We start from the raw sequence: 13,102 nt of genomic DNA, 5'->3' as shown, positions 1-13,102 counted from the left end.
ACAATGGCTTTTTAAAATAAATATCACTCTTTGCAGTACAGTAGGTGGCTCTGACAGTGTGAAAAGGTTCTTCTCTACCTTTTCACTAAACCTGATTTTGCTCCCTTCACAATTGTCATTGTCGGTAGTAGATAGGAGTAAAGGAAACATCACGGGGTCAGATTGTTGACGTCTATGAAGCATCTATGAACTGCTTATGTGCTTCTTATGAATGTATTATGAAGTCCTTAAGTAGTCTTACTGTTTTCCAAGGCCCACCCAGGACGTTCAGTCCATCAACTGACTTTATAGGAGCTACATATTGTGTGTCTAGCCTTAAATTCCAACCAACAAGTTTAGCTTCAAGCCAGTGTTTTACAAGCTTCCTCGCAGGAGAACGGACTATAATAATAACAATATGGATCTTTTATTTTTTATTTTTTTTTACATCCATCCAGCCAGGGACTTCAGTTCCCAGGGGGAAGAGATAGGCAGAGGATGATGTTGTCTCATTTCAATTTTCAAGCTCCACCTGACCTGTGTCGTGTATGGGGTTCAATGCTACCAAACATTCAGATATAAATACGACATGTAGAATTTACATCCTCCTCTGTCAGATAGGTCATCTCTGCTATGGAGGAGACATTTCTATCTGGAACAAATTTGCACCCTCCTGAACTCCACTCATGTTACTGTATTAATTGCGTTCTGTCTTAGTTTTTTTTTCAGCTGTTTACCAAAACAGTGGCGGGATAACAGCCTATGTTGTTTGAGCTGCAGATTGACCTTTTAAAGTGAAGAAAGAGATCTCTGAAGAGATGCGGCCTGTTCTGTGATGCCAACTCTCACTCCAGGGAGAGATAGGATGGCTTTTGTTCTACTAGTACTCCGTAGATCTGTATTGTGGTTTTGTTCCTTTTAAGTCAAAGAAACACTCTCTCTCCTTCCTTTGCGTCTGAGGATGTACCCTTTAGCTACTGTGGACATCTTGCATAATGATTGTAGCTATGTATTAGCTATCATGACACGTTGTTATTTGCCCTCTCTCTCTCTCTCTCTCTCTCTCTCTCTCTCTCTCTCTCTCTCTCTCGCTGGAGTTTGAGGTTGAACTCTCAACTAAGACGTAATGGATGTCGTCTATGGGAAGATCTCAATTGCATACTCCTTGTGTCCTCTCACCTCGTCTCCTTCTCAAAACCCATTAGAGGAGGTCATCATAGGGGAGGGACTTCAGGCTTTCTTATCCAATAGGTTTTGAGAAGGAGACGATAAGAGAGGACGCAAGGAGTACGCATTTGAGATCTTCACCATGTTATAGCTAGTACAAAAGATTGCAATTGTTCTCTCTCAGCGGAGTTTGAGGTTCAAACCTTAGCTACTAAGGATGTCTTTCGGTGTTGAATGCAGTTTGTGAAAGCTATCACGATGCATTGCAATTGTTCCCCCCCACCCTCACTCTCTCTCTCTCTCTCTCTCTCTCCCTCTCTCCCTCTCTCCCTCTCTCCCTCTCTCCCTCTCTCTCTCTTGCTCGCTGGAGTTGAACCGTCATTTACTATGGACTTCATGTCTAGCATTGTTAAATGTAGTCTTATATGTTATAGCTATCACATACAGCTCTCCCTCAACCCCCCTCTCTCTCAGCCATACTGAGTGCCTCTAAGGAGGTGGTCCGCAGTAAGAGGTTGACTCAGACCCTGGAGGTGGTCCTGGCCTTCGGCAACTTCATGAACAAAGGTCAGCGGGGCAACGCCTACGGCTTCAAGGTGTCATCCCTCAACAAGATCGCAGACACCAAGTCCAGCATAGACAGGTCAGAGCGGGCACACGAGGGGTTAACTAACGGTTGCACGAACGGCGAGGGGTGGCGGGCAGAGATTTGCAGATCAAATGTGTGAGTGTGAGAGGGCGTTTGTAAGGGTGAGAGAAAGTGTGTGTTTCTGTGTGTGAGAGAGAGTGATTTCAATGACATGTGTGTTCTCTCACTATCCATTCTAATGTGTGTTGAAACAGGAACATCACCATGTTGCACTACCTAATCATGATCTTTGAGAAGAACTACCCTGACATCCTCCACATCCAGCAGGACCTGCTCAGCATACCTGAGGCAGCCAAAGTCAAGTAAGTACCCACCGCCTGTTTGACACAGATCTAGGATCAGTTAACCTTAACCATTAGGCCGCACACAAAACTGACCTTAGATCAGTGTCTAGACGCAACTTTATCCTACTCCACTTTACTGGGGTACCATTCAAAAGCTATTTGAAATAGGGTGCTGCTCTATGGGAGCTCAAGGGAGAGGTTGATCTAGGATTAGTTTATGCCTTATTACCCCAATATACTTAACCCATAGTGGGATAGGATTAAATAATAACTGACATCTGAACGTCTTCCTTTTCTAAACCAGTCTGGCTGAGCTAGAGAAAGAGGTGCACAACATCAAGAGTGGACTGAAGGCTATAGAGACTGTGAGTTGTCAATCATTTGTGTGTCCGCCTGTCTGTCTGTCTGTGTGTGCTTGTGATGCGCATCTGGCGACTGTCTCGATGTCTGTACTTGCTACACACATTCCTAGGTAATACCTCCCTCACTTAAGAGAAAGAATAAGACATTTTCTGTGCATACAAGAGCGTATGTTACAAAGACTAACAACAGAAAAAGTGAGTGAAAAAGAAAGTGAAATGATAACATCCCTCTCTCCCCCTTCAGGAGCTGCAGTACCAGCAGAGCAGGACGACGGACCGGGGGGACAAGTTTGTCCCTGTGGTGGGGGACTTCATCACAGTGGCCAGCTTCAGCTTCTCTGAGCTCGAAGACCTTCTGAACGAGGCCAAGGACAAGGTAGAAACCGTTAACCTCTCAACCCCTTGAAGTAGGCCAAGGACAAGGTAGTGTCCCCTCTCAACTATGAACATTAATGGCTCCAATCCCATTCCGAATACTCTTGCCAAACCAGTATGAGAGAGAGAGAGGAGTTGGTGGTGGGTAAGAGAGGAACCTTTGTGCATCTTTCCAACCCTGTGTGATTACTAATATTTATATATTTTTAATTCCATTCCTTTACTTTAGATTGTGTGTATTGTTAGATACTACTGCACTGTTGAGGCTAGGAACACAAGCATTTCGCTACACCCGCAATAGCATCTGCATATGACAATTACAATTTGACTTGATTTGACTTGACTTGAACAGGCCCGGGAACCCCGATGTTGAATTCGTTTCTCTCTGTTTATCAGATTTATTACCGTTGAAATGTAGTTGGTCTCCTCTGTTACCTCCTTCTAAGGGAATGAGAGAAAGGCTTTTTGAACTCTGTAGGGGACAACGGGTTGTAGTGGAATGCGTATGAGAATGTTTGAGTGGGAAGGCAGTTGATATGTTTTGCAGTATTTTTCGATTATGTGTGTGTGTCAGTGAGTCACATGGCCATGAGGACTGATGTGGTATGTGTGCATGTAAAGGATGGAAAGAGGGAGGAGAAAGAGAGACGGAGAGAGAGAAAAAGAGAGGGAAGGGCACTCGTTGCCATCACAGAGCCTCGTCTGTGTTAACGTCTGTACTCCTAATTATTTGTTCAAGGAGCACTGTAAAAAGGAGGGGAAAAATGGTCCATTTACAACGTCACAGGAAAAGGCCTGAGCCGAAGCTCCATTTGCTGCTATAAAACAAAATAACCTCTGTGTGCACCAGGCCAGACTCTATCTAACCCACTTGCCTCGGAGCTGTGTGTGTGTGTTGGGGAGAGGATGAGTCAACGTGTAGGCAACCCAGTCAGGCTTCTCAATATTCATGGGGGTCTGTCTGTCTGTCTGTCTGGCTGGCTAAAGTAATATAAATGATTATTTCTGATGACATCACTTCTTGGACAGGGAAACTGATTCCAGTGAAGTGCTTACTAAGGATTAAATAAAGTAATGTTATCGGTGCAGTGAAATGCTTATGTTCCCATCACTCAATGCAGTAAATCTCAACAAGCACAAAATAATCCAAAAAGTTGCACAGCAGTAGATATATGTACACATTATTAAAGGGATACTTCAGGATTTTGTCAATGAGGCCCTTTATCTACTTCCCCAGAGTCAGATGAACTAGTGGATAGCATGATGGCAAATAACAAATGATAGCATAGACATCCAGTCACTGTGCTAAAACACGTTATAATTTGCTAACTTCCATCATACTGGACACAGAGCACTACTTCTCTGCGTAATCAGGTCCTTACTCAACATTGACAGGAGCACTCCAAACAAAACACAATGAATAAATTGATAACTCGTAAATGGAATGAAATAAACCAAAACCTGTTTCTCACAAGCCTAGGTTGTGCTCTCTGCAAACAGCGTTTCCACTCCGACAATGAGAACTGTAAAAGACTGTAATAATAATATATTGAATGCATTAACAGAAATTACGGTAATCAAGCAAACATTGTGGATTAGAAATTATTGGAATGAATGGTAAATGTACTACTAGTGACACTGGTGTGCCATCCTCACTGCCTCCACAATGTCCACTGAGACAGGCATCAATCCATTTTGTGATTCTTTTGCAAAAAAAAAGTTTTTTTTTTTTTGCAAATGCATGACTACAATGTTATTGGCCGACCAACAGCCTTTCGACCAGTCGACTAATGGGGTCAAGACTAGTTTGGGAACATGGGTGTGTACAGTCACCTTGCTGTGGTTAAATGCCGTGGTTTTGCGTGAATGCTGCCATCTATCCATTGTTTCTGGCTTGGATAAGTTCTAATCATCACAGTGGGAACAACATCCTCTAGGCACTTCCTGTTGAACCCAGTCACCGAGTCAGTGTATACATCGATATTATTCCCGGAGGCGGCCCAGAACATATCCCAGTCCGCGTGATCAAAACAATCTTTAAGCATAGATTCCTATTGGTTCAGACCAATGTTGAACAGTCCTTACCATGGGTGCTTCCTGTTTAAGTTTCTGCCTATAGGCAGAGAGGAGCAGGATGGAGGTGTGGTAAGATTTCCCAAAGGGTGGGGGAGGGCCTTATAGCGTCCCAGAAGGGAGAGTAGCAATGGTCAAGAATTTTCATGCAGCGAGTAGCAAAGGAGATGTGGTGTTAGAATTTCGGGAGCGTTTTCCTCAGATTTCGTTTATTAAGTCTCCAGCTACAATACATTTATGAGGTTTCCAGTTTGCACAAAGTCCAGTGTAGTGCCTTGAGAGACGTCACAGTGTTGGCTTGTGTGGGGAATATACACACCAGCTATTCATTCTCGCACCAAACATTTGGCAGGCTAGCTGGGCATAGGGGGGAAGGGGTGCAGAATGTACATGGAAGGTAATGTGGTCATCCAATCTGGGATTTGAACCTACAATGTTGGGGTAATCAGACCAACATGTTAACCACCACACCATACAACCACCTCTCAACATTCTACATTCTTAGCTATATAAACTCGCACCAAGGGGGAAAGGGAAGCGGAACGTCAGGCTTGAACTTTGGGACAACTGTCAAGCTGACAAGCTGTCAGAAATGTCGGCTTAATGGGCAAGGGAATCAGTTACAGGGCAGCAGAGAGGGAACGAGGATCGGGACTGGAACGTTACGAGCAAGTATATGGGCCAAATGTCCCGTCCCCTTTCCGAAATCTGAAAGATGCTAGCAAGTGCGAAATCGCGATTTGTCCAGAGCACCAAAACTAGCGCTGCTCATTATCTCACGCATCCCGTCATGACAGACCTATGGTAGCATTTATGTTTACCTAGTCTGTCCACGAGACATTATGTGTAGAGGAATCAGGCTGGCTATAAAGCCCTCTATTGAGGTTTAGTGGATTTTTAATAAAAAATAAAAAAAAATGTACTTCCTACAATTGTTTGCCTCAATTAGGATTTCTGGGAAATCCCACGATCCATTGTAGAGGTGTATCAATAATATGTATTTCCAAACGATCCAGCCCTTACGAATTGGCCGATACCAACTACCATTGCTAATTATGTTAACTTTATTTGGGCTTACTTTTGAGATGTGTAATTCCAATTACTGGTTAAACTCACACACATAGTACTAACAAGTGTATAGAGGAAAAAACACACTGCACACTGGTGATTCAGATGCTTCCAACGTTTCCGTTTCCGTCACTTCACCTTCATTAGGGTGAGATGTGTAATTCCAATTACTGGTTAAACTCACACACATAGTACTAACAGGTGTATATAGGAAAAAACACACTGCACACTGGTGATTCAGATGCTTCCAACGTTTACGTTTACCTCACTTCACCTTCATTAGGGTGAGATCTGTAATTCCAACATTCCCCATCCCTTCCTCTCTCTCCTTGTGCAGTTCACCAAGTCACTGAAGCACTTTGGGGAGGAGCAGGATCGCATGCAGCCCGATGAGTTCTTTGGGATCTTCGACACATTCCTGGTGTCGTTCGACGAAGCCAGGCAGGACCTGGAGAACATGCAGCGCCGCAAGCAGGAGGAGGAAAGGAGAGCACGCATGGAAGTCATGGTGAGAGAGAGAGACCAGGCAGGCATTTAGGCTATAGTGAGACACACACACACACACACAAGGAAGGACCTGGAGAATATTCATGACAACAGTCATGGGAATGTGGCTTGGAGAACTGGAAAAGTCTGGGAACAAGACAGACCTCCAGACATCCATCCCCCTGCATTCATGCTTACAGACACACATAGACACATAACAACCTTGCAGCCTGAGTAAAACCACATCATGTTTATGTAGTGATGAGGATGATGATAAGCATTTTAGTAATATGTAGTAAGCTTAAAGTCTGTACTCTGTTCTGCATTTGTTAAAGGGATTCTCTGGTATACTCTTTTATATACTCTTTAGCCAGTTGATCTGAATGTTGCACTAGTTAAATAAAGGTTAAATAAAAAAGTGGTCCCTGAAAATTGTGATCTACGTCACATATGTGCAGATATGTGCACCACGTCATTCATTGCTCTCTCTCACTCTCTCTCTTTGCGGTGTCCACTGAGCCATTGGGCCCGCCCTGCAACCTCATTGGATAACGCTGGGCAGGCTCTTGCTAGCTGTCACTCAAATGCAAGGGACCGACGCTCATTGGCTAGAACTCAAATGGCTAGGGGGCTGGCCCATGTGGAGGGAAATATAGAGAAAATGGCATGGCACAGCTTTAAGAAAACAGTCGCTTTCTAACTAAGGATTTAGTGGCTAATTGAAGTAAGACAGTAATTATGTTCATGGATTATACATGTATGAACTACACATTGAAACATCTAGCCCAAAGTGGGAGGTTTAAAAATGATTTCTTAGTCACCAATGGTTTTCCCTGTGTTTTTGGTTTGTCTGTGTTTGTCATATGGCTGGCTGTTTCTCTGTTTTGTTTTCCCATCAGCACTTCTATCTGCACTTCTGTTCAATGTTCTGTCTGTCTATAACTATGTGTCTCTCCCCCCTTCTATCTCTCCCCTATAGCTGAAGGAGCAGCGAGAGCGTGAACGGCGGGCCAAGAAGGGTGGCGCCACGGACGAGGTGGGGGGCGAGTTTGACGACCTGGTGTCGGCGTTGCGCTCTGGCGAGGTCTTTGACAAGGACCTGTCCAAACTCAAGCGCAACCGCAAGCGTTCGGTCAACCAGCTAGTGGAAGGGGGTGGCCGCGAAAGACCGGTCACCAAGGTCAAATATTAATGACCCCTGGCCCCCAGGAGTCATAGATGAAAGGGAGACAACAAACAATGTTGGCACTGTTTTCCTCACCGGTGAACTCTAGAGGTTAAGGGTCAGAGGGTAAGATTGTGGGTGTCGGATTGCCGTTTTGATATAGCAGCCACACAACCCATCGGAAGGAAAGTAGATTTTTAGTTGACGAGAATTGCTCTTCTTCAAAACTCCACCAAGACACCTGACCCCATCTTCAGAAGTGGACAACAGACACTTAAACTGACTGACAGACACACCACTGTGACATGACTCCCTTTCCTCTTTAGACCACCTCTCCATCCCCTTTTGATCTCTCCAGAACTGTGCTCCATGTCTCTCTTTGTCTATCCCCCTCTTTCTCACTGTGCTCTTCCACTCACACACTCACACACACACACACACACGTACATACTCTAATCATAATAATTTTATATCGCTCTTCATTACATAAGGAAAAGCTCAAAGCGTTATAAAGCAACAACAAAAACAAACAATAAAAATAAAATAAACATAATGAGAAAGTGCATGGCATGATTGAGGTGGTCAGCGGAGGGAAGAGGTGGTCAAAATGGAAGCAGCAGGCAGCACGTTGTCATCACGGTGTCTCGCCATCCACGCCGTCTGTGGTTTGGTAGTCGGACTCAATCAGATGAAGTTAGAGTTCCCTAATAGCCACTGGACTAGCGAGCCAACTACTCTTCACTAATACCAAAATGCAGCACCCACTTGGCAGTCACAAGACACACAATAGTAATTCAGGATTAGCCAGTCATGGTCATCTGTCATCTCTTTACACCTCTGTATTCTGGCTTCTCTCAATCCTCAACATCTGGAAAGTAGGTATAATCAAATCAATACAAAACATTACATACTAGCAAGCTAACATTAGTTTTCTAGCTAGTCAAAAAACAACCGCCAATTTCAGCCTTTAAAACATGCTGGATTCAGACTATAATAATAAGCTAATAGTTAATTCATAAAACCCAAAGTTTGTAGGGGAAAATGCTATTAAAGCTATTAATGACAACTATTTACAAAATATACAGGAGCTCTCTGCCTACCCGACCTTACGGTGCCATGGCAACCTATTCTATTTGTCCCTTGATGGGTTGCATCGCTCTGTGAGTTTTTGCTATTTGGTGTAATGACTGCTTGAGCCCAGCAGGGGGCAGTGGTTCTCTGTGGAGCCTCCTCTCTCGCTCTGTCTCTTACTCTCGTGGTGCTTATACTAGTTGGTAGTAGCTTTACTTCTTCTAGTAGTGAATGTAAAGAGACACAAGGAGTACTTCCCAAAAACTGCCAACATTTTTGCAGCAGATGCTTTGCTGCTGGTGTAGGCCCATGCAGGATTTGGGAGTAGGATGTTGAGGTGACACAATGGGGACTTCTGCTCAGGAGACGTGGCCACATCGGCTGCCTTTGGGAACACTCTCTTCCCAAGTGCCTCTACCATGTGGCATTCCCGAGGACTCACTCCCATACGGAATTTCACAGAACGAGAGCACAACACTTCCCAGTACAAATACGTGGGAGAGTACCCGTGCCCCAAGTTGACCTTTTACTATTAATTTGTCGTCAACAATTTGAAGAAGAGAAGGATTGTTTCGGCAGTACCCTGTGCCAAAGCAACAGAAAAACACTATATACAGTGTTTGTCACCACACAACTGATTGGCTCAAACGCATTGAGAAGGAAAGAAATTCCACAAATGAACTTTTAACAAGGCACACCTGTTAATTGAAATGTATTCCAGGTGACTACCTCATGAAGCTGGTTGAGAGAATGCCACGAGTGTGCAAAGCTGTCATCAAGGCAAAGGGTGGCCATTTTGAATAATCTAAAATATATTTTGATTTGTTTAACACTTTTTTGGTTTTCAACATTATTCCACATTTGTTATTTCATAGTTTTGATGTCTTCGCTATTATTCTACAATGTAGAAAATAGTCTAAATAAAGATAAACCCTTGAATGAGTAGGTGTGTCCAAACCTTTGACTGGTACTGTATATATATATATATATATAAAACTATATATATATTTACAAACATACAAATACTAAAAGCTCTGCAATTAGGAAGCCGTTTATATATTTATATTTAGAAGCAAACGTCCTCTATCAAGCATCATCTATGTTTCCTAACACATTGATAAAATGGTACATATTCCAATCGTGTTAGTTAACGCAATGCATTGTCACTTTTATCCTCTAATTATAATAATAATGTGCTAGGTTGGTTATACCACAAGCAGCTAACTCCATTCTGGTCAAAATGGTGGTTACTGGTACTAAGATTTGGAGGTCACGATGAAATAATAACAATAATACGTATAATTGAAGGGGCATCCCTTTTCTCGTCTCTTTCCCTTTGACTTTGTGATTTGCGACCATCCCATCCAGTGGGATCTCGGTGTAAATTTTAACGTGAGGATGAATGTACACCGCACTTAAAATGGTGAACGATGTATTGGAGTGGTCTCAAAGCAAATGGGTAGCTAGCAAGTGTTGCGTGTAAAAGAAAATATGATGCGCAACTGACTATAGGACTGACAACAGGCAAAACAGACGAGCGGGCGACACCTGTGTTTTTAGCCTGGAAAGACTTCCTCCCTTTGTCCTTCCTCCCTTATTCCCCAGGTCCCCATGTATCTTTTGGCATAAGGGGTCATTCCTCTGACCGTAAGCCAGTGGTTCAGACAACTCCATGGAAGAACAAGGCCACACAGTTCACATAGTGCAGCCCACTTGGGTATTTTATTTGTTTCTGTTTTGATTTATTCCTATTATCTAGTCATACACATTTCTAATACTTTAGCAGTAGGCAGGACAAAGGCTGCGTGCATGTGGACGTTTGGATCTTATGGCAGTCCTGGGGTTGGCCTGTATATGTTTGTCTGAGAGTTTGGGCTTCTGCGGTGAAGGAGGGAGGTTAGAGGGGAGAGCTCCATTCCTGGGGTCATGACTTCTCTTTGCCATGAGGGATTGGCTCCCAGACATAGTGGTTAGGGAGATGAGTCCAAGGGGGTAACTAAACCATACTGTGGTCTGGACTGTCAAATGAAGGGGCAGACATACTGTAAACCTTTTAGACTCAAGAACATAGTACACATATTACATAGAAAATAAACATGTACAAATTTACACATTTTGTACATTGAAAATACACAAAAATACAGTCACGTGAGCAGTGCCTGACACATACTTAACCCCGCCCTACTCATTCACACACATAAACCCAGTCAAAAGAAAATTCCTTTCCACTAAAATTAAAGCATATATCCTTAGGGAGACATTGGAGCAGATTCCTGGAGGGCAAAAAGCCTGGGAACCCCCATGAAACCATGCTAGGGATCAGAGTGGAGCGGGCCCGAACACAAAAACAAACATGGCCACCGTCCGTCATCCATGTCACAACGCTGGCTCTCCTCATGCTGAGGCCGCGTAGCACAGGTCACCACTTTTCCACATCCATTGAACTCAAGTCGAATTAGACGTTGAATCTCATGAATTTAAAAGAAGATAAGGCACTTTTCAATAATTGACCATTCATTGCACAGGAGGCCGGTGAGAGGAGGATGGGTAGTAATAATGGCTGGAATGGAATAGTATCAAACACATGTTTGATTCTATTTCGTTCTAGCCATTATATGAGCCCATCCTCCCTAATTAAGGTGCCACCAGCCACCTGTGGTCCAGTGCTAGAAAAGTTAGGCAATATTATGGTTATTCTTAGTTGATTACATCTGTGTTGTTCTATGATTGCCCCACCTGTTCTATGGTGATAGTTATACAGTATGTGTCCATATGTGAGGGGCCTAACAGTGCAGTAAGAGGATTGGCTTTTAAGGGTAAATTGGACACATTCTGTGCTAATCTCTTCGTACGTGTTTAACCCTCCCTGGTGAATGGAGGAAGGCAGTGTTCAAGACATGTTTCTTCTCCACCCAGGAACTGAGGGGGAAAAGGCAGGTCTGTCATTCTAATAGAGGACTAAATGGCGTGCCACTTCATATAGTATATTAACATGCGGCTCAATACTGCCCTATCTAAGCTTTAGAGACTGGACACTGGGTTGTGTGCAGTAGGCACGGAATGGAAGAAAACCCTCTGAAGCAGAGTGAAACATGGAGGTTCTAGCTGGTTGTACCTGTCCAATGAAAAACACACATTTTCGCTTTCCCCTCCTAAAGGTTTTGCCTAGTGTGCCCTAATGAACACAACCCGGGGAATTCTCAATAGCTTTTTATGAGGCAAAGAGGGATGAATTAACAACCCATGTTGCAGTTTCGAAGCAGATACAACTCAAACGGGTATCCGGAGGTAGAACTAACAATCACACTGATCTCAAAATGAAGCAGAATCATCAATCTAATGGCATCACTGATGTAATAAATACCATGGGAACAATGAGAAAGCGGGTGTTATTTTGGTTTTGTTTGATAAAACAAATTTTATGACAGTCCCACGTGTATCTTAAACTAGACTGTGATGATTGCCTGTATTGAAGGCGTAACCAGCTAACATAACTTAATTAACTCTCTCTTGTGGAAGACAATCTTGTAAAACACTTTGAAGTGATGTTGGGTATTTCCAATTGGGACACTGTTTGTGTGGCACACATCCCAAACAGAGTGAATTGATACAAGTCAAGTCACTGTCTGGTGGCAGAAGTAATTTTTATGCAGAGTAAGCATTTTACATTTTAATCGTTTAGCAGATGCCCTTGTACAGATTAATTTAAATAATCCCACAGCACCCCCCCACCCGTAGGTTGTCCCACCTAGCTCTCTTAAAGATGAATGCACTAATTCAGATACTCTTTGAAGCGGTAAGGTTTTAGATGTTTTCGGAAGATGGGCAAGGAAAGATGGGCAAGGACTCTGCTGGCCTAGCTTAAGGAGGAAGCTGGTTCCACCATTGTGGTGCCAGGACAGAGAAGAGCTTGGACTGGGCTGAGCGGGAGGGCCAAGCAACCAGAAGTGGTATGTAGTGCTCGGGTTGGGGTGGAGGGTTTGAGCATGGCCCAAAGGTAGGGAGGGGCAGTTCCTCTTGTTGTTCCGTAGGCAAATACCATGGTCTTGTAGTCGATGCAAGCTTCGACTGGAAGCCAGTGGAGTGTGCGTAGGGGAAGGGTGGTATGGGAGAACTTGGGAAGGTTGAACAGGCCGCAGCATTCTGGTTGCAGGGGTTTGATGGCACAAGCGGGGAGCCCAGCCAACAGCGAGTTGCAGACAGGAGATGACAAGTGCCTAGATTTGGACCTGTGCCGCTTCCTGTGTGAGGTAGGGTCATACTCTACGGACGTTAAGAGCATGAACCTGAAGGAGCGAGTCACTGCTTTGATGTTTGCAGAGAACGACAGGGTGCTGTCCAGGGTTATGCCAAGGTTCTTATACAGTACATTAAAAAAACATGGGCCCCTCCCATCCTCATCACTACCACGATTCCTCCTCTT

At 43.9% G+C, this 13,102-nt stretch overlaps 1 protein-coding gene across 6 annotated transcripts in view; it reads left to right on the top strand.

Moving 5' to 3' along the window:
- Positions 1-12,407, top strand: part of daam2 (dishevelled associated activator of morphogenesis 2) — a 211,644-nt gene extending 199,237 nt beyond the window's left edge. For all 6 annotated transcript variants that reach the window (XM_035800878.2, XM_035800870.2, XM_035800860.2 and 3 more), the window contains 6 exons: positions 1,621-1,789; positions 1,990-2,097; positions 2,384-2,444; positions 2,686-2,817; positions 6,295-6,465; positions 7,423-12,407. In XM_035800878.2, coding sequence (XP_035656771.1) covers positions 1,621-1,789; positions 1,990-2,097; positions 2,384-2,444; positions 2,686-2,817; positions 6,295-6,465; positions 7,423-7,635 — 854 coding nt within the window. In that variant the 3' untranslated portion in view covers positions 7,636-12,407. The remainder of the gene's footprint in view (positions 1-1,620; positions 1,790-1,989; positions 2,098-2,383; positions 2,445-2,685; positions 2,818-6,294; positions 6,466-7,422) is intronic.
- Positions 12,408-13,102: the final 695 nt, after the last annotated feature.

This window comes from Oncorhynchus keta, chromosome 2 (assembly GCF_023373465.1).
Source record: "Oncorhynchus keta strain PuntledgeMale-10-30-2019 chromosome 2, Oket_V2, whole genome shotgun sequence".
Classification (NCBI taxonomy): domain Eukaryota; kingdom Metazoa; phylum Chordata; class Actinopteri; order Salmoniformes; family Salmonidae; genus Oncorhynchus; species Oncorhynchus keta.
The sequence above is the reverse complement of the archived record's forward strand: the minus strand, read 5'-3'. Positions and strand labels throughout refer to the sequence as shown.